Source organism: Urocitellus parryii, chromosome 8, assembly GCF_045843805.1.
Source record: "Urocitellus parryii isolate mUroPar1 chromosome 8, mUroPar1.hap1, whole genome shotgun sequence".
NCBI lineage: Eukaryota > Metazoa > Chordata > Mammalia > Rodentia > Sciuridae > Urocitellus > Urocitellus parryii.
In genome coordinates this window covers 19,523,246-19,545,572 of record NC_135538.1, presented here as the reverse complement: position 1 = coordinate 19,545,572, position 22,327 = coordinate 19,523,246, and the positions used below count along the sequence as shown (strand labels likewise).

The 22,327-nt window shown below is 36.6% G+C and overlaps 1 protein-coding gene across 3 annotated transcripts in view; it reads left to right on the top strand.

The window, feature by feature from the left end:
* Grm1 (glutamate metabotropic receptor 1) overlaps nucleotides 1-22,327 on the top strand; it is a 376,962-nt gene that overhangs the window by 337,457 nt on the left and 17,178 nt on the right. For all 3 annotated transcript variants that reach the window (XM_026380150.2, XM_026380151.2, XM_077801964.1), the window contains exon 7: nucleotides 3,042-3,972. In XM_026380150.2, the coding sequence (XP_026235935.2) occupies nucleotides 3,042-3,972 (931 nt within the window). The remainder of the gene's footprint in view (nucleotides 1-3,041; nucleotides 3,973-22,327) is intronic.

Here is a 22,327-nt window from a genome sequence, read left to right as displayed (position 1 = left end):
TGTAATAAATTACATAAAATCTAGTAACTTAATGCAACACACACTTATCATCTCAGTTTCTGCAGGTCAGGCATTTGTTTAACTGGGTTCTTGCTTTGGGATCTTTCACAGGACTAGGGATGGGGTCTAACCTGAAGGCTTGATGGGGGAGGGATACACTTCTAAACTCACTTATGAGGTTGTTGGCAGGATTATACCTTGCCTCAAAGGATGTTGAACTGAGAACTGGTATTTTGCAGGTGGTTGGGCAAGGACTGCCCTTAGTTCCTTGTCTTATGAACCTCAACATGGCAGGTTTCTTCAACAGAGTTAGCAAGAGACAGTGTGCTAGCAGGATGGAAGTCATTAACTTATGTAACCTAAGCTTGAAAGCAACATCCATTGGGACGCTGTTTTCTATAGACTAGAAGAAATTTGCCAGCCCTGTTCATACTTGAGAGGAGGAGATTACACAAGTACATAAATATTAAGAGGTGAGGGTCATTGGAGAACATCTTAGAAGCTTCCTATGACAATGGGCAATAGTTCTTCAATATGTGCCATGTTGTTAATTTATCCCTAGCATAATGTAGACCTTTCAGACCATACAAAAGGAAAGATTCTTATACAACGCAGGTACCTAGGATTATATGAAGACTTACGTGCTCTGTTCTGATCTTCCTTATTTCTGTGGAGTCTTTTGTCTGTAGTGATTCTGGGACAATAGCTGTTTCTTGAATTATATGCAGTGTAAGTATTTTCATTTTTAGACTGACTCTTATGTAGTATGTGGGAAGGACAGTTTGGACCTGAGGGTCCCAGCAAGTCAAACTTGGTCACAGCGTCTTCAGAAATCTTTCTAAATGAGGGTCTTTAAAACAATATCATTGAAATCTCTAGAAATATGAAAGACGGTAAGACTAAATACAGTTGGCCTTCTGTATTTGCTGGTTCTGCATGTTTGGATCCAACCAACAATGGGTGGAAAAAATTTTCCCTGTTGCTAATATGTTATATGAACTATTCATGTACTGTAGACATATATACATACTATATAGTTAGACTATGATCATTGTGTTAGCGACCAAAATACCTGACAAGAACAACTTAGAAGGGGAAAGTGTATTTGGGATCATGGTTTTAAAGGTCTCAGGCCATGGTCAGCAGGCTTAATTGCTCTGGGCCTGAGGTGAGGAAGAACATGATGGCAGAAGATATGGCAGAGGAAAGTTATTCAATTCATGGTAGACAAGAAGCAAAGGAGGGATGGAGAGACAGAGAGAGAGCAAGCACAAGGAGTCACCAACAAAATGCAACCCCAAAGTATGCCCCCAGTGACCTGTTTCTTCCAGCCATACCCCACTTGCCTACAGTTACTAAATTAGTCCATTCAAACTACTAATCCATCAAATGAATTAATTCACTGATGGAGTTAAACAGTTCTCATAATTTAATTATTTTACCTCTGAACATTGCTACATTGGGTGTCATATTTCCAACATATTAACTTTTAGGAGAACACTTCATATCCAAATCATAACAATGGATGAGTTTGTACTTACCATTTACAGATTTTTTCCTTGTCCTTATTCCCTAAACAATGCAGGGCAAAAAAAGTATTTACATAATATTTACATTGCATTAGATATTATGAATAATCTAGAAATTATTTACACAGAAGGATGTGTAGAAGTTATTTGCAAATAAATTATACCATATTATATAATGAACTTGAGCATTGGCAAATTTTGGTACTAGTGGGGGTACTGGAACCAATTTCCCATCAATACTGAGGAACAACTTTATGTGGAATTTTTAAAAGTACAAAAGCTGAATTTATTGCTAAAGTATAACAAGGTACAGTTATACTCTACAGATAAGTTTTCTCTGAGCAGAAGAGATTGCTCATTTTCTATGGGGTTCTTGTAAAGTACTGACTTCAGGGATTGATAAACTTCTGACCATAAAGTGATTCACATCATCTGTAGAAATACAATACTGGTGTGAGACTGCTGTGGGTTAGTGGGTATGCACTTATTGAAGTGAGTGTGTGCCCTGCTGTGTGATCTTCAGCAGTAAGAGCTAACATCCATTGGTTGGCATACAAAAACATGTTCACTGGGGTGGGTTGGTTCTGACTAACTGAACAACCCTAAAATAGTCTCTGGTGGTTTCCTTGCTGCCAGGACCACAGAACAAGGAGTCTTTTTGAACATTTGTGGACATGTTTTTACTCCCGCAGTTTGGGAAATACTGGCCCAGACCAAATACAAAATCCTGTAAAAGGATCGTCTTGAGGGCCTGACATATTTTTCTCTCACTCTAAAATACAAAATAGATGTAATTCTCCATCTAGAGGAAACAAATGAGTGCAGCATTTAAAAACACAATGCTGGTCTCTGCTTGCAAGAGATGGGTGAAGAGAGAGTTCATTCCTCTTTGGTGTGACTGTTAGAGGCTACTAACTCAAAAACCCGCAAATGCTGGATGCATGTCAGTCATGACTAACATGAATCTAAGCAGGTAATATAGAATTATGTGGTAAGCATAAAAATGCGGATTCTTCTACACACTCCCAATTAAATTTATGTTTAAAACATTCTGCTGCCTCAAATATACTTGTCTATGAGTTGCACTTGCTTATGGACAATGTGCATAAAATAAAAGTTGTGTTAGTTTATTTCTAACTATCTTATTCTATTAATTTATCACAGCTGAACTGCAACTGGAAGCAGTTTGTTTTTTCTTTCTCTTTCTGAGAATGTAGAAGTAAGATCCATCTACAGGGTGACATCTATTTATCATGCTGGTGTTAAAAAAAAACTTAATTTTTATAGGCTCTATATGTCATGATTGTAATGAGATTAGGTATGGGGACATGATATTCCAGGGAAGACATAGAAGTACCTTTGTGTAACATTGAGGAATTTAGTGAAAAGCATAAAAATAATAAAAATCATGAAGAATGTGGCTGTAGCTATGTCTATGGTAACTACTGAGTACTGTCACTATTGCTCAGTGGAAATCTCAGGTTCACATTCAAACGATTTTTCTCATTACAGGCTGTGAGCCCATTCCTGTTCGCTATCTTGAGTGGAGCAACATAGAATCCATCATAGCCATCGTCTTTTCTTGCCTGGGCATCCTCGTTACCCTGTTTGTCACTCTCATCTTTGTGCTGTACCGAGACACACCTGTGGTCAAATCCTCCAGTCGGGAGCTCTGCTACATCATCCTAGCTGGCATCTTCCTGGGTTACGTGTGCCCTTTCACTCTCATTGCCAAACCGACTACCACATCCTGCTACCTCCAGCGCCTCCTGGTTGGCCTCTCCTCTGCCATGTGCTACTCTGCTTTAGTGACCAAAACCAATCGCATTGCACGCATCCTTGCTGGCAGCAAAAAGAAGATCTGTACCCGCAAGCCCAGGTTCATGAGTGCCTGGGCCCAAGTGATCATTGCCTCAATTTTGATTAGTGTGCAACTAACACTGGTGGTAACCTTGATCATCATGGAGCCTCCCATGCCCATTTTGTCCTACCCAAGTATCAAGGAAGTCTACCTTATCTGCAATACCAGCAACCTGGGTGTGGTGGCTCCTGTGGGCTACAACGGACTCCTCATCATGAGCTGTACCTACTATGCCTTCAAGACCCGGAACGTGCCCGCCAACTTCAATGAGGCCAAATACATCGCCTTCACCATGTACACCACCTGCATCATCTGGCTGGCTTTTGTGCCCATTTACTTTGGGAGCAACTACAAGATCATCACTACCTGCTTTGCAGTGAGCCTCAGTGTAACAGTGGCCCTGGGGTGCATGTTCACTCCCAAGATGTACATCATCATTGCCAAACCTGAGAGGAATGTCCGCAGTGCCTTCACCACCTCTGATGTGGTCCGCATGCATGTGGGCGATGGCAAGCTGCCCTGCCGCTCCAACACGTTCCTCAACATTTTCCGAAGAAAGAAGCCAGGGGCAGGGAATGCCAAGTGAGTTATCCCATCCGAGTTTGTCTTCTCTCTCTCTCCCTCTCTCCCTCTCTCCCTCTCTCCCTCTCTCCCTCTCTCCCTCTCCCCCCCCTCTCTCTTGTATTTGTTCAAATTGTTGCCCTCTTCTTCCCCTAAGTTTTTTTCTTACTTTTTCTTCCTTTAACAAATTTCACATTCTATTGCAGTAGGAAGATAGAACTTAAAGTTTTTCATTAAGTTTGTATCTTCATTCCTTTGACACAGCAAGAAGCATGAACCAACAGCTGGCTGATCACATCCTCATTTTTGTCTAGAACCTCAAGCTTCAGTTCTCCCAGTAACTTTTTTCCTTTTGTATGGGTCCTCTCTCTGAGGAGCATCAATACACCTCTGGGGTCTGGGTCAAAGATGCAAACATTAATTCTAATTTATAGTTTGGACCATAGTAGAAGGTAGTTTCTAATTGGTTTTTATCATTCTTGGACCACACTATCACTAATTAGGGACAGAGAGCAAGGAAATTAAGCCCCTGAGGAAATGGCTGTTTCCAAATTGGATTGCAGATAAGCACCAACCGTGACCTGAAATAACATCTCTTAAGTAACTGCTTTATCATCTCTTATTCTTTGAACTTTCATGCATATTTTAATAAAGATGTTCTACAGTGCTCTAAGTAAATTGGGCTATCTCTACTTCAAGTTCATGATTAGGATGGTTTCTTAGACACAAAGCACCAGAATAAATAAAGGACCAGATAAAAGTGATGATCCCAAATTAGAGAGTCAATGTGAACATCAAAGTTCAGGTGTCTTGTATTCTGGTAATTCTTCTAAGCAGTTTGTATAATAACAACTTTCTCTCTTTTCCCTGATTGTTTTAAGAAGAAACATATGCAAAAAATTTGCTTGTGTCATCTTTATGAGATTCATAAAAACAAAATTTAACACTTATAATCTATAATAATAATTTATAATATAATTATAATTTATAATAATTTGAAAAATAACAAGGACACTTGAAGTTGTAAAAAGTATTGAATTGTCAAAAAGCATAAAATTTTTCCATTATCATGATTAATTTTACTCTTTGAAGTAATTATTTAAAAGTGAAGAATTTTAATAGCAACCATTATAATTTATATACCATAATATAGCTATTCTATTCACTTGAACCAGTAAGTATGTTATTTTTCTACATTTCATAGGCAAGAAAACTAAGCAATTGTAAATTCGTAAAACTTTTCATTGTTATTCCACTTAGTCATTTTTTTGCACAGGTCTTACACTGATATGATTTTTTAAAATCTTAACATATATCAAAAACCCTACATGCATTAAAATTGTGAGTTTTGTAATTTTTATGTGCTAAGCTGAAGCACAAACACCTTTTACAGAAATCATATAATTTTGGAATCTGATGAGGAAATTTGGGGAAAAAACGTGTCTTTGAAATACATAAGGTTATTATTATTTCAAGAAAAGACATCCCTAAGTTTTATCAATGTTAGGATAAAGCCAATAATTTGTGCTACTTCCCACTATGTCAACTTCAAGTTATTTATAAGAAGCTGATCACAAAAGTAGCTTAATTTTTTTCCTCTTGCCGAGGTTTTTGATTCTAGCCAACATCCCCTCAATTGCAACCTCCTGACAAGGAATTATTGTCCAGCACGAAAGCAAAGCAAAAATCCCATGGTTTGAGAGGGAAAAAGAATAGGCTATTTTAGAGTATACCAGTGTAAAATGGCATCACAGTGATTTTCCTTAAGAGGAATGAAATGAGAGAAAGCAAAATGAAATGGAATGAAACTGGAATGTTCATAGGGAGCAAGAGATTCCCTTTATTGTACTACATACGGTGGCTGTCATGAGGGAGACATTCCGCCATCCACCAATATCTAGCTCCATGTTTCTTATTTGTCTGTCTTCATTTTGGCTCTTTAGAAACTTCCATATGATTTTTGGTCACTGAACACTGTTCTGAGAACATATAGAATTGAGATGTCTCATGTTGGTGCCCAGGAATATGCATTTGTGACAACTGTATAGGGCACCTGTCCAAGAAAATTGTGACTGTGAATGGTAAGCAGTGCTTGCTGCAGGGATGAGATGGAGTTATCCAACCTGACACTAATGATGCTTAGCACTTCTCGAACGGCCAGACTTCACTGTTCATTTTTGACAACCTTTCCATACCTGGACAGCTTTCCTTGTAATTTGAGAAAATTCCTTTCACTATTGCAAATTAATAAATTAATTCCACTTGGTATCTTACCTATATAGTTAGCGATGGTATCTGGCATTTGAGAGAAAAACCACCTTAGTCTACATGAACTGGTTTGTTTGTCTAGGAAGTCCTGGTTTAATCAAAAACTTGTTTAACACTTAGCTGTAACTTATCAAGAATTGTCTTAGTGTTATGTTGAGAAACCTAGTTCTAATTAACAATAATAACAGGAGCTATCTTAGTACAATTTGTAGCTTCTCCGATATTCACCATGCCAATGAGCTGACCCACAGAGGGTATTTGGAACTTAAATTCTATGGAGAACAGTCATTTGTTTACTCATTTATTCAGTTGTTGCTTCTGTTGTAACTCTCTTTGAGACTGTAATTTTAAAATGTAACAAAAATCGCAGTGCCTCTGCTTTTACCTTTTCTTATTGCCATTTTATGTTTTCCTGGTTTGTCTCCAAAGTTATAAAAAACACAATCTAATATTTTCTACAGCAATAAAAATCTAACAGAATTTTATCAGCTGAAGCAAGGGATTGGAAGCTCTAGAGAACACATCGCCCAGTGAGTTTATTATCATTCTGGATATGTAATTCCTACATTCATGGTGCACTGAGGGTATTCAGCAGTCTACATATGTAGCTATAAACACAGAGCAGATGCTGTAATGAACTTCCAGCTGATCTATATGTTGGAATATGGTTCTAAGAAGTTGCAAGTCCAACAACATCCTCATGATAGGCTGTCTCTGAAATGTATGGGAAGGATGATATTGCCTGCGTTTTTGCAAAGAGTACTTGAATTTTATATTTTACTCATAGTCAAATATCTGACACAAAAAAGGGTTAGGACCTTGCTTTACATTTTCTGAGACATAATAGAGGAGGAGTTTAATCAGTAAATCTGAAGTTTGGTTTACTTGAGTTATTTATAGACAGAAGCCCTTTTAGGCATGTTGATATATTATTGTCTTTGACAACTCTTATTTCTTTAGTTGTTTTTTTTAAGTGTCATCAAATGGGAAAATGTTAAGGCATATGCTAATATAAAGATACAGGAGATTTCTCTTTTCTGGCAATAGAAGAAACTCAGAAATCCATGGGTAGTTATAAAGAAGTAAATTATTTACATTCAAGTTATTTATCACTTCTGTTCAAGGAAAAATGAGTTAACATCATTCCACTGAAAGTAAAATATTGTGCAAATGACATGCTTCCTTAAAACATAATTATATCCATGATGCAATGTTAAACTCATATTTTTAGTTATTTTCAGGATAAATAAACTCAATGAGTACCAAATAATTTGATGGTACATGAAGCTAAAATGTGACAATATACTCCTTGGACCTTTCGCATACATAGTCACGTGCAAAACTGAAAGCAGTTGCGACCAAAAAAAAAAAAAAAAGGCATCAGACTGATATAGGGTATGATTTTAAAACATAGATTCCTAAGTGAACACAACATTATTTCACTTCTGTAGTTGTTTCTTACACAGTTGACTATGCTTTGAATGCAAGAGCTAAGTGAAATATTAAGTGGAAGGATGCTCTGAGGAAATTTCCCTCTTGGTTCTCTGCTACAAAACCTAAGTTGACGTAAATAAGCCTGCAGAATTAGTCATGTTGCCGTGGGTAAGCATTTTGATTTTTCTTTCCTTCTTTTATTAGGAAAGGAAATCTGATAGTGAGCCAACCAATATCACAATCAAATAGCTGTAACATCTTTTTCTCTCTAATAGAAACTCAAACACTATTCTGGCTTGTAAATGAGAAAAATCTGTCATTTTGAAATCATTCTTTTCCTTAATCATACAGTACATGGCTTTGAAATTTATTATAATTCTTCACTTGATTTTATAGCAAGCATCAGGAGTTTTATTAAAATATTTGTTCTAGAATTTTATCACTTGATGGAAACATGTTTTTGAGGATCTACTCTTCATTCCTTTAATCAATCAATCATTGTTTCAATAGTAAGCTTAAAGTATTTAGGTAATTGACATGGTTCTAGATATTATTCAGGATAAAAAGGTATAACATTAAGGTACTGACTGCACCACTTTACAGTATGGACAGACAAAGACCTAAGTTAATATCCCATGTTAATTGCCATATTAGAGGACCAATAGCATTCTGAGTATCCAGGGAAGAGAGAGATTAAGTCTACCTATGAAGTCATATCTGTGAAAGGACTGGAAGGATATTTTAGTAAAAGCAGCATGTGAACCTGACCTGAAAGATTTTTTTCTACAAGAGAAATGGTGCTATGGTGAGATCATTTCACATATAATAATAGAGGTGAAGATTAAAAAATGTTAGCACACAATGTGGATTCTGGTATAAAGGAAGAACATGGTGAAGACTATTTGTGCTACTTGAATCCTAGGCTAGAGGCCTATGCCCGGGGATCCCAATAGGCCAAGTTTGGCCACTTGCTTACAGGAATTCAAATAGTAAAAAAGCAAGCAGTGGTAAAACAGTGAAGGACTTTATTTTAGCATGGGTAACACCAGGAAGTGAGGGACCACTGTCTGAAGCACCATTTTCAGGAACTAACCATAGTGCAAGGATTTTATTGAGATAGAACAATGGTCATGGGTGGAGATGTCTGTATAGTTAGCAATCTTGGTCTGCCTGTGCTCCATTTGATCATTGTCTCAGGTTCAGTCTTGCTGGTGTCAGGGAAGCTGCTGCTGCTTGGAAAGAATGATGGATCCCATCATGGGGTGTTTTTCTGCAAGGCTACCATTCCTGAGACTTAAGAGAAGCTGGAAAAATAAGCTGAAAAATAGTACATGTCAGAGAAATTACATGGATTTGATTAGGGCAATGACTTGGTCTTCCTTCAAATTCAAGGAACATCTGTTTCAAGGGTGGGGGAATTTATAGATACAGAGAGAGGCTTCTAGTTTTTGGTCAATATTTTCAGATAAAGTTTAGACAATTTTATGTAAATCCACAAGGTGCCTTAAAGATCTTTGTGAAGTTTCATGATCATGTGTAAACTTTATGTGATAAAGTGAGCTATAGAAAGACTCATTAGTAGAATTTAAAATTTAAAGTTTTTAAAATTTAAAAACAAGATCCTTAAACTAGAGCAGTGAGATGAAAGTTGAACCTAGGGGATGCCTGTGAAAAAAATTCAGAGTTGGATTTATTATAACTAGAATACCAGTTACAGGAGCTGAAAAATAGAATATGACCCTCCTATTTGTGCCTGGGTGATGGGGAAAACAGTTACTATAAAACACAGAGGAGATATGAGTAGAGTAGGATGGGAGATGTTGAAGAGTTGGGTTTTAAGCTTTCTGGTTGAAGATGCTATAAAGAAAGCCAAATGGAGCTATCCATAGGATACTCACAAATTCAAGTCTGAAGCTCAAGAGAGGTCTAAGCTAGAGCCCTAGATCTGCAGCTCAGTCTCCAGAATGTTGAAAGTATCCAAGAGAGCAATTACAACAGGAGAAAAGAAGGAAGTAAAAGGAAGAACATTAAGGAACACTTTCACTTAAGAGATGTGATAGAAAGGGAAAATTTGAGGGCAATAGACACAAGGTAATAAGAAGAAAGGGGAAACAGAAGGATATAGTGCCATGGAAACCAAAGAGGAGACTGTCTGGGTCTGCTTAGGCTGCCATAACAAAGTACCACAGACTGTGTGGCTCAAATAACAGATTTATTTTCTCAGAGTTTATGAGGCTGGAAGTCTGAGATCATGATGCCACCATGGTCTATTTCTGATGAGAGGTTTCCCCTTAAGTTTCACACAACCACTTTTCTGATATGAGCTCACATGCTCTGTTCTTTGTATGAGAGGCAGGGGGACATAAACACTCTGTTTTCTATTTAAAAGCACTAAACCTATCCTAAGGGCCCCATCCATAGAACTTTATCTAAACCTAATTACCACAGCCCTATCTTCAAATATACTCTTACTGGGTCTTATTGAGGATTCAAATAGCAGTTAGAAACATTCAGTCTATATAATAGTCTGTGTCAATATGCTTGAACATGGCATCCAACCAATCCAACCCAAGGAATCCCAAGGATGGAGACTTTACAGTTAACGTTGAGAGGTATCAGTTGTATAATGTGGGTAGAAGTTATATTACCATAAATTGAAAGAGTTTGGCATTAAACAAAGTAAGTAGTTCAGTTAATATTTATAAAGTTCAGGGAGGGGGAGGAATGGTATACTAGAAGAGAACTTTAATCATGTTTGTTATATCTGAGAAAGGAGCCAACAGAGAAAGAACAATTGAAAACATAAAAGAGAGAACATGGTTTATGTCAGGAGCCAGACCCAAAGCTCTGCCGTTACAATACAGCCATTTGACATCAATTGACAACTATAACAATGAAGTGTCAACTCCAAAGAACATGGTGTGCATGTGGTTGATGCTGGTTCTCTCTTAGCTATGTGTTTAATGTTTGATATTACAACAGGATGGAAAATCAAGTTGGAAACTTTTAAAGACTATGATAAAATACCTACTCCTGGTTTTATAAGACCTCTGGAATTATAAACATTGTAGGATTTGAGAAGAGACCAGTTATGGAGACCCAAGAAAATAGGATGTGCTTTTTCTGAAATTCTTGGCAGTCTGAAGGATTCTCAGCCTGTAAGGTATTTTTTAATTATTATTTTGTACAAGAAAAGCAGATTTTGTGTGTCCAAAGTTAGGTTAATTGGGGATGAAGCAGGTACATTTGTCATAGTATGATTGGAAAGGGCTTACCCTGGGATTCCTCCCTGAAGACCAACCATGGTACCTGAGGCTGTCAGCATGAGAATATTTTGTTTGGGGTAAAGTCTTGTGCCTGATGATAAAGCCAGTCTAAATGCTTTCAGTCTCTGAAGACATAATGCTTTATCATTACCTAAAGCACTGCAGGCATTACTTAGAATAAACACACCCTCAGGAGTAGCTTGTGTGTAGAGGATGCTGCTGTGAGAGGTCACCCAGAGAGGCACAGGCTCAAGTGTAGGAGTAAATGACCTCAGTACAATGGTGGTGGACACAACATGCCCCTCCATCAGAGGCAGCAAATTTTCAGTCACCAAATCCCTTGCTTTTGCTCTTGTAGATAACACACCTGATCTAAAAAGATAATAATAACAACACAGAAATAGCTACTTATAATACTCATGTTTTGCTTTTTAAATTCAAAACTAAGACATGGGCACGGATTATGCAACAACTTCAAAGAGAACATAATTCATTTTGAGTATAGGTTACATTTCTTTCAAATTCAAATAAACCCGTATGATTGACATTTTTCAAGTTCTCCAACTTAATATTTTATGCACATACATTAACAATGTGTAGTTTCTAAGCTGAATTCACAAGTAGCTTCACATCATTATCCATAATGGTCCAAGATAGGTACATTCAGAACTTTATTGTGTAAATAAAGACTTTGAGACTCAAAAAGCTCAAGACCACTTTTATAAGAGAAATAATGGATCTAAAAATCATTGTTCTCTGGATAAAATCGTTTATTTTTATTACTCTTGATAGCTGTCTATGCCTGTCACTTTAATAATGTATTCATTCATTCATTCATTGAATAAAATGAATAGAACATGGAGCCTGCTCCAAAGGAAGTCATAGTTTATTGAAGTATAAATACCCTTACAATCAAAATTAGGTGCATGTAATAAACAGTAAAATATGATTCATGTGGATGGTAACTTCAGAGTCCAATGTTGTCTTAGCTGAGCTGCTATAACAAAAATATAATAAATGAGTGGATTAAATAGCAGAATTTTATTTCTCACACTTCTGGAGCCTGGGAAGTGTGAGACCAGGGTGCTAGCATTATTGAGTTCTAGTATGAGTCCTCTCCATGGTTCAAACATGACTGTCTTCTCATAACCTCACATGATAGAGAATAGAGAGTGGTGAAGTTTTGTATTTTTACAAGGGCTGATTCCATGAAGGCTCCAGTCTCTTGACCTAATTACATCCCCATGGCCCAGTCTACTAATTTCACATTAGGGTACAACCTCAACATATAAATTTGAATACATAAACATTCAGTCCATAGCAAATGTTTATTGAGTTGTTTGGTTTTTTTCCTAAAGTTACTAGTCCTTGGGGAAATTGCATAACTTCTATGTTGTTAGTTATAAAAACTGAAGAACTGTACTGACAGGGTTATTAGTATTAAATGAGAGAATTTATGCATAGTGACTAGTAAAGAGTAAAATATCAATCATTATTATCTAGTGACATTAAAAATATGAAAATATGAAAGGGTGTATGGAAATTCTTATACTGACATAATTTTCATTATACCTTGAGAGAGTTCTAGAAACTAGAAATACACATTACCATGACCAGTTCATTGTATTCATTGCTGTGTAAAATGGGAGAGCTGTATATCTGCTAAAGTGAGTATGTGCAAGTGCTACTCAGTGTGAGATGCATGTGAGGAAGGATGTCCAATGGCACAGTTTGGCAACCTGTCTGTGCTTGGCCTCAGCCAAGGAAAGATGAGGTCATTTGTATTCCATCTGTTCACCTTAGCATCTAGTATGAAGTGTTATCCACTAACAGGGAAGCAGGTCACATGAGTGTGTTCATAAAGATAGTCCAAGAGCAAAACTATTGATAATTTATAGAATAAAGAAATTGAAGTATCAGTGAATTCAGAAGCTTCAGATCATAAGGACAGCCCTACAGTTTCATTAATCATAACTCTTTGGCTGCAAGTTATACATGCCAACTTAACCTAGCTAAAGCAAAAGAGGTTATATAATACAAAGAATGTAAAGAATAACGTCAGGGAGCTCATGTTATACACATTTATAAATATGAAAATATATATACACACATATAAATATATATACATATATAAATATATATATATAAATATATATATATATATATATATATATATAGGGAGATATTACCATTTTACAAATCATGGACAATTTATTGGTGAAGAAAATAAATGGTCTGTGATTTCTCAGGACTCAATGAGGAATGGTATGGGGTGGTGGGGAAGCATCAGCAGGAAACCCAGCAGTGACAATGTGGTGAGGTAAAGTGCTATGACAGTTCCAGAGAATGCTTGCTTTGGAGGCACACAGAGGGACCTCTAGCATAGACCTCGAAGTCAGGAAAGATCAAAGAAAATCTGTGGACAGTGATTCTCACTATCTATCCCAAAGAGGTATAGTCTTAAAAGGAAGTGCAACCTTCAAGAGGTGAAGCCTAGTGGGAAGAGGTTAGGTCATGAGGGGGGGAGAGCATCCCTAACTGCCCTAGTTAGGGACTAAGGCTGATCTAATACTCCTAATACTTTATTAGAGGGGAATGGGTTAAGGTGGGAAAATTGCAGAGAGAGTGTTGCGGGCAGAGGGACCACTATGCAAAGAGATGTGGAGATAGTAGAGAGCTCAGCATATTAGAGAAATGCAAAAAGAAGTCAGTAGGTGCATTAGTACATTTTCTATTGCTGAAACCGGGTATTTATAAAGAAAAGAGGTTTATTTACTTCACAATTATGAAGGACAAAAGTTCAAGGTTGGGCAGCCCCATCTGTTTGACCTTTGGCAATGGCCCACTTGGCTAGATCACAACCTAGCAGAGGAATGGAAAAGGATTCAGCTGCATGTGGAGGGGGCCAAGCCTATAGGGTGGCATTGCTTTATAAAAACCCACTCTTGAGAGAACAACTCACTCTACAGGTCAGCCTTAGTTTCTAACTAGGGCAGTTAAGGATGCCCCCAGTGACCTAACCTCTTTCCACGAGGAGGCTTGAAGGTTGCACTTCCTTTTAATACTGCCACACTAGGGACTAAACCTCTTGCACATGAACCCTTGAAGGACAGACTACATCCGAACCATAGCAATACTATCATAGGAATATTTGTTTACCTCCAAATGTGTAAAGCCAAAAGTTATTCCAGGACTTATCCTAGCGTCAAATCACATTTGCTCTGATGATTAGAATGGTTTCAAGGCCTGATGCACACCTTCTAAGATCCAGAACAGATGCAATCATGACTCATTCATTCAGTGAATGATTTTCAAATGCCTACTATGTGCCAGTCACTAGGACTGTGCAGGGAATATAGGAGTGGAAAAAAGAGATCTGGCCCTGGCCTTTGTGGCATTTGAAATCTAGCTGGGAGACCAGACATTGAATGAGTAATTACAAGTAAGTCATTTTTCAAGGGAAAAGCATGGGGTTTTCAGGAGTATTATTAGAGATCTCTGCCAGTTCAAGGATGCTAGAAATATTTCCAGGGTGCATTGCCTAAGCTAAGACTTCAGAAAAAAGGAAAAGAGGTTGGCTAGGAAAGGAAGGTCTGGGGAAGAAGTCACAATGTAAGTCTGAGAGCAGGAAAAGGCACTGATGGCTGAAGGAACTGAGGCAATTCTAAGACGTCTGGAATAGTGAAGGGGAGAAGGAAAACATGATGGAACAAGAGTATGCGCGTCTGTCTGCTAGAACTGGATTTTGCAAGGCCCCACTGGAGGCCACAGGAGTTTTAGATTTCATTCTGTGAACAGCAGAAAGCCACTGAAGTCACCAAGCAGGGTGTACTGTGATCACTTCATGCATGTTTCAGAGCTGTCACTCTGCTACTAGTACAGATATGCATAGGAGGAGGGCAAGAGGGGAGGCTGGGAGCTCTTGGAGGAGCCTGTCAGAGGGTCAGGGGAGAGATTATGGCGCCCTGACCTAGGGCTTGGACAGCTGGGGATGAAGAGAGTGACTATAGAGAAATACTTAAGGGGGTAAAAACAAAAGTGAAAGTAAGATTGCTCACAAAATTCAATTTTAAGATCACACAGAACGGACAGAGATTTGCCTTTGTCTGAGATTGCTGGGCTCTAGGCCTATGTAAGTTCACCTAAAAGTAGAATAAGAACATACCAAATCATGATTGATCTATAAGGGGGATTGATCAGACATGAAAACAGAGAAAGACAGTCATCAAAACAAACACCCAAAATGGCCACAGACTCCTCTGCAGTAGAGAAGGGTGAAGAAGCTGTTGATCAGCGGACTCTTTAAATTTTAAATCACATTGCAACCCTAGGCCTAAAAGGATGGAACATACTCTTAGGTTAATTCCATAAAGAAAATAACATTCAATTATTGAACTTCAAAGAAAACTCACCACCTCCTCCTTCTGTCTTCCTGTGAGTAAGCAACTCTCAAGTGTTTTCTTCCCTCATAGGTCTATTCATACAGATTCTAAGATTCCTGTACATTATTTCCATTGCAAATGAAATTGGGATTCTGGTGTGTGGCTATCTTATTTGGCAAATCTTATTTCACAAACTTATGTAATATAAGTCTTACCTTGGATGATAATACTGTTTCCTGGGCAGACAAAATAAGCCCTGCCCTTTGCATCAAGCTGAGACATGAGTGATAGAAAGGATGTTTGCAAGACAAGAGGTAGATCCTGGTTCCCTCTTGGAAGACCTTTCTTCAGGAATGCTGCTGGGTGTGGCAGCATGCCATGGTTTTCACATTTATTTTTTTAGTAAGTTCGGTTTCTTTTTCTCATTGGTGGAGACAACAATGCTCATAGTCTGCTTACCACACACCACTTACAAACATACTTTATTTATAAGACATTGTATCATCCCAAGATAGGGAATTATGTAGTAGGTGGACTTTAAGAAATCGGTCAAAATTATAGTCTGTGGATTATTTCTGTTCTTAGCCCTGGTCCAAAAACACATGTATCATCATGTAATACATAGCGACTTCTTTCCTCCTGCAGCAAGAATGCAAGTTCCCAAGGAAACAGGCGATAAATCAGAATTTCCCATGAGTAGATATTTATATCATTCCACAATAACTATGCAAATGTCCTAGAATAACTACTAGCACTACCACAACCAAATCATTTAAAACAAATTGTTTGCACTTGATCTTCCCATGTCCCCATTTCAAAATAGTTTCACTATATCTACATTATCTATGTAGCCCTTACATGCTATAATTTCTATTTTTTAACCTTCATTTAATTTTAGTTCTACAATTAAGAATGTATCTGACTCTCACCTCTAGTCCTTAAAATGCTCTTAGAAATTTTAGTAGTCTGAGGTCTAGAATCTTATTTCCTGGGAAACTCATGGGAATAGTATTCATTTAGTTTTTGCTTGTTAAAACATTTTATCTGTGATCTCTTGTTTCAAAAGTCAGTTTTGCTGGGTATAATTCAGTATGCATGTTTTGGTTTTCTTGAGTATCTTCAACATCTTATTTCAGTTGCTTTTAGTGTGATTCTTTGTTGTCCAAAATTTGGATAATAATCTATTTTTCCTTCTAAATTACTGACTGCTTTTTCCCAGATAGCAAAGTATTTCATTTTCTTTTTTCTATAAAGCACATTTGTTTTAATAGAACATTCTGAGTATTCATTGTCTGAGGTCAGATTTCCCAGGTACATGGTGATATGGTTTGGATGGTAAAATGCCCCCGACCATGAGCTCATGGGTAAGGTGATATAGCAATGTTCAGAGGTAAAAATATTGGTTTATGAGAGGTGTCATTTCATCAGTGGATTAATCCCTTTTAAAATTTTTAGTGGACTGCTGGGTAGTAACTGTAGGCAGTTGGGGTGTTGCTGGAGGAAGTTGTTCACAGAGGACCTTGGACTATACCTGTCTCTGGTCACTTCCTGTCTCCTGCTTTCCTTGCTTCTCAGATGCCATGAGCTGAAAGCTTTCCTCTGTCACCCCTTTTTCTCATGATGTTCTGACTCATATCAGATCCAAAGCAATGGAGTCATTAGACCATGAACTGAACCTCTGAAACTATGAGCTCAAATTGAACTTTTCCTCCTTTAAGTTGTTCTTGTCAGGTACTTTGGTAACAATGATCAAAAGCAGACTAACACAGTGAGATTGTGCTCTCTTTCAATGCACAGTTTAAAATATTCATACTTTTAGGAAAATTTTGTTGAGTTATAGTCTCCATTACTTGCTTCATTCCCTTTGGTTTTATTCTTCATGAATTCTTAATATTATACATTGAATCATTTCTGACTTTATTTAGTATTTTCACATTCTAATTCTTTTTATGTGCTTATTTCATACCCTTTTTATTGAAGCACAATTTCATACAGTAATACACATAGAAGTTAAGGACAGTTGTGCAGGATACCCATGTACCCAACATGCAATCAAGATACAGAGCAAAACACAAAGTTTTTCCGTGTTTCTTTCTAACCTATATCACTCTCCAGCTAGAGAGAACCACTATTCTGATTTCTATCCCATAGATTAAGCTTGCCCATTCTTAAATTTCTTAAAATCATGCAGTAGGCAACCTTTCATGTCTGTGCTTTCACATGGCATGAGATACATCCATGTTCTTGCAGGCATCCATAGTTTTTCCTCTACTTGCTGAGTAATGTTTAATTGTGTGAATATACAATGTCTATTCTCCTGTCAATGTAAAGATTGCTTCCAGGTCTCACAATGACAAAAGCACAATCAACATAAATGTACAAGTTTTTTGGATTTTTATCCTCATTTGTTTGATTATAGTCCCAGGAATGGGGTTGATGGATGATATGCGAGCTGCAGGTTTAACTTATATGAAAACTGTCAAACAAATTTCCCTAGTAAAGTTTTGCCATTTTACATTCTTTGCAAGAATGTATAAATCCATTTGGTGTTGATAGTCTTTTACATCTTAACCATTATAATGTATATCTACAGATATTTAATTATAGTTTTCATTTGCATATTTCTGATGGCCAATAATTTTGAGAGTCTTTTTGGGTACTGATTTGCCATCTATATACCCTATTTTGTGAAATGCCTATCCAAATTCTTGTTCACTTTTTTATCATATCATTTGTTTTTTATTATTGATTTTATAATCTGAATATAAGTTATTTGTCAGATATATGTGTTACATATTTTTTCAGTCTTAATTTTTCATTTTTAGTGGTATTTTTTAATTGAGAAAGAGTTTCTAATTTTGATCAAGTCCAATGCATCAACTTTTCTTTTACTATTTATGCTTTTTGTGTTCAGTATTGAAATATTTGCTTATCCCCAGTTAAAAAAGAATTTGTCCCATTTTGTTTTGGAGCTTTATGGGTTTGGCTTTTACACTTAGTATTATAATATATCTTGAGTAATTTTGTGAAAAGTGTGGAATGTTCCTTAGTTACTTTGGTCTGCTCTAACAAAGAACCATAGCCCAGGTTGCTTAGAAATCACAGAGATTTACTTCTCACAATTCTGGAGACTGGAAATGTTAGATCAAGGTGCTATGCGAGTCAGTTCTAGTGAAGGCCATCTCTGGGATAAGACTGAAAGGGAGATCAGAGAATTTTTTACGAGGGCATTAATCTCATTCAGGAAGGTTCTACTCTCATGACCTAATTACCTCCTAAGGGCCAGGATCCCTGTTAATACCATGAGATTGGGTGTTAGAATTTCAAGACGTGGACTTGAAGGAGGCACAGGCATTCAATCCATCACAAAGTGAACCAAGATCCATTTTTCATTTTATCTAAATAAAAATCCAGAGCAGCTATTCAGGAAGCAGAGGTAGAAGGATTGTGAGTTCAAAGCCAGCCTCAGCAAATAGATCTTGTCTCAAAAAAAATTTTTAAAAATTAAAAACTCCAGTTCCTCTAGCTCAATTGTGCAAATATTTGCCTTACCTCATTGAATAACATTGGTGCTTTTGTTAAAATTCAACTAAACTTACAAGTGTAGTTCTAATTATGGACTAATATCTATTGATATGTACATCTCTCTTTCTAAAATACTAGATTGTCTTGATTCTGCCAAATCTGTATTATTGAAATAAGATAACATGGGCTGGGGCTGGGGCTCAGTGGTAGTGCACTTGCCTGGTATGTGTGAGGCATTGGGTTTGATCCTCAGCACCGCATATAAATAAATAAAATAAAAGCTCTATCAACAACTAAAAAATATTTGTAAAAATAAGATAACATAAGTCCTCTAACTTCATTCTTCTTTTATGATTGTTCTGGCCATTCTAGGTGTAGGATGTTGTCATGCTTATTCAAAGTTTCTTCAGCATAATGTAGAACATTATCTTTAGGTCTTATGTACATGAATCACTATTGGTCTAATGACTTTCCCTTATAATTTTATTATACTCATATTTTCTGAGAAATTGCTCATGAGTCAGCATTAAATTTCGTCAATTTTTTTCTGTATGTATCAATTGTTATTTTTTTTCTATTTCACTCTATTAACATGGGGGAATATATTGAATCATTATCAAATAATCATTGAGACTTGAAATGCTGAAATAAACTCTCCTTTTTAAATGTAATCTGTTATCCCTAAGAGTCTACTTTTTCTAATATTGTTACAGCAGCTTTTATGTTTTGTTTAGTGTTTGAATAGTAAAACATGTTTCCATCCCTTGATTTTTAGCTTTTTTATGACCCTGTGTTTAGGGAATATCTCTCCTAAGCTGCACATACTTTGATTTTGTAATTTAGTCTCAAAATGTTTCCCTTTTAATTAGAATATACAGTTTACTTAGATATGATTGCTGGCATAATCATATTTATATCTAGTATTTAACTGCTTTTCACATCTTGCTGAATTTATGTCCATCATTTTCCTTTATTCCTTTCTTTTGATTAATCTAGTATTTTAATATTCAGTTTCCCCTCTAATATTTTTTATTTTAAAATTTTTTTATTATTTGTTCTTTTTAGATATACATGATAGCAGAGTCTATTTTGACATATTATACATATATGGAGGATAACTTGTTCTAATTAGGATCCCATTCTTATGGTTATACATGATGTGGAGTTTCAGGGGTCGTGTATTTATATATGGACATAGGAAAGTTGTATCTAACTCATTCTCCTGTCTTTCTTATTCCCACCCCACCTTCCATTCATTCCCCTTTGCCTACTCCACTAAAATTCTATTTTTTCCTTCCTGCCCCCTTATTATGTGTTAGCATCCACATATTAGAAAGAACATTTTATCTTTGGTTTTCTGGGATTGACTTATTTCACTTAGCATGATAGATTCCAAATCCATTTTCTTTTTATGATTACTGTAGAAATTTCAAAACTAGCTTTTCTAATCTCTTATGATCTCAAATAAATTAAAAGTTTATCACTTTTCAAACAAGGTGAAAGTGGTAGAACACTTTAATTGTATTTATCATGTGTCAACTTTTGTACATTTTGTTATGCATTTTAATTTCATGTGTATTGTATACTACTATAATTATTTTGCACAATGAATTCAAATGCTCCCTGATTTACTATAGATTTATATCCCAATAAACCATCATAAGTTGAAAATATCATAGGTTTAATATCTAGTACACCTAACCTAACAAATATTGCTTAACCTAGCCTACCTTAAGCATGCCCAGAAAACTTATCATATCCTACAGTTGGGCAAGTCATCTCACACAAAGCCTATGTTACGTAAAGTGTGGAGAATCTTATGTACACACAGAGATGAATATTTCATGGACTTGATGAGATAGGAAAACACAAAACAGTGTCAAAAAAATTCTAGGAACACTCCTTTTGTCTATTTTGTTCTCTCAAGATTTGAACTATATAACTATGACATATAGAACTACCAAGTGTTGGTCTCACTTTTCTTTACCTTCCTCTGTCCAGGATCTTGGCTCCTCAAGTCTGGGCTGACTCAGAATATTTGAACTTAAACTTTTGTGTCTGTGTCTCCACTGAGCACATCCCCACCCCTTTCTATTTTTTAATTTTGAGACAGGGTCTTGTTGATTAGGGCCTGGCTAAGTTCCTGAGGCTGGCTTTGAATTTGTGATCTTACTTTCTCAGCCTCCCAAGATGCTGGGATTAGAGGCATGTACCATCATGCTCAATTGCAGCATTTTAAAGTAAAAAGAATCTTAAACCTTCATAAGCCAGGAAGCCATCTGTATTTATTTGTATATTCCCATATGTTTTTCCTTTATGTTGTAATCCAATTATAGGCTAAGCTGCTTTGCATGTGGATTGTGGTTTTACAAACTTGTTCTATGTCACCTGGCACATCATGTTTCAAGGGCATAACTCTCCAGAAGTTCCCACTGAGAACCTAGGTCCCCTGTTGCTGACTATGTCCTTCATCTTCTCCATATTTAAATTACAATTTTGATTGATAAAGCACTATGAGAGCTCCAAAACTTTACTCTCATTTTTAGTACCTCCTACTTAGCTTTGTAGTCTGTGCTTTGTGCAATATAAAATTTACAAAATTTCCTAGAGGGAACCATCAAGTGTTGGTCTCACTTTTCTTTACCTCCCTCTGTCCAGGATCTTGGCACCTCAAGTCCTAGCTGACTCAGAAGATTTGAACTCAAACTTTTGTGTCTATGTCCTGTTAATTTATTAAAAGCTTTTCTTGCCACCTCAGCAATTGAGTAAGATCCTGTCTCAAAATAAAAATTTTTAAAAAGGACTATATATGTAGATCAGATAAAATGCCCCTGGGTTAATTCCCAATACCAAAAGAAAAAAAAAAAGTTTTTCATTCTTCCTTCCCTCTTTGTTAAGATCTTCTCAGTCTGTTGTTCTACATCAAGAATCATCAAATGTCTACCAGGAAAAAAAATAGCTTTAAGATTATCTGCTTACTTCTCTGAAGTTCTCTTCATCTCTGACTTATTGATCCCTTGGATTCTGGTTGCCATGGCAGCATCCTAGTATCTTCAAATGGCTTTTAAAAGTGTTTTATCTGCTTTTTCTAGTTGTTTTCAGGGGAAGAGTTGGTTTGCCCAGAGGTACTTTATCTTAACTGAAAGTGGGAATCATCCCATTTTACTTTCTACCCTTCACCTTTCCCAGTAGGCTGTGATGTGACTATAATTTCTTTGGGCTCTAGTGACTTCTAACACTGTAAGAAAAATTCAATGATAATTGCCTATTCAGTTCTTTTGCAGGTTTGATGGCATGAGGGTATTAAAATCTCTGCTTAAAGAGAAATAATAGCATAAAATAAACCTTAGTGAAAACATACATGGAGAATTGAAACTAGTGTGATAGCCAAGAATTTCAGAATCCTCACAAAATTCTAGGTTTACATGAACCAAATCTTGTCTTGCTATCATTATGTCTTTGATTTAAGCCTCTTATCTTAGTCATGATTTCTTTTTTTCC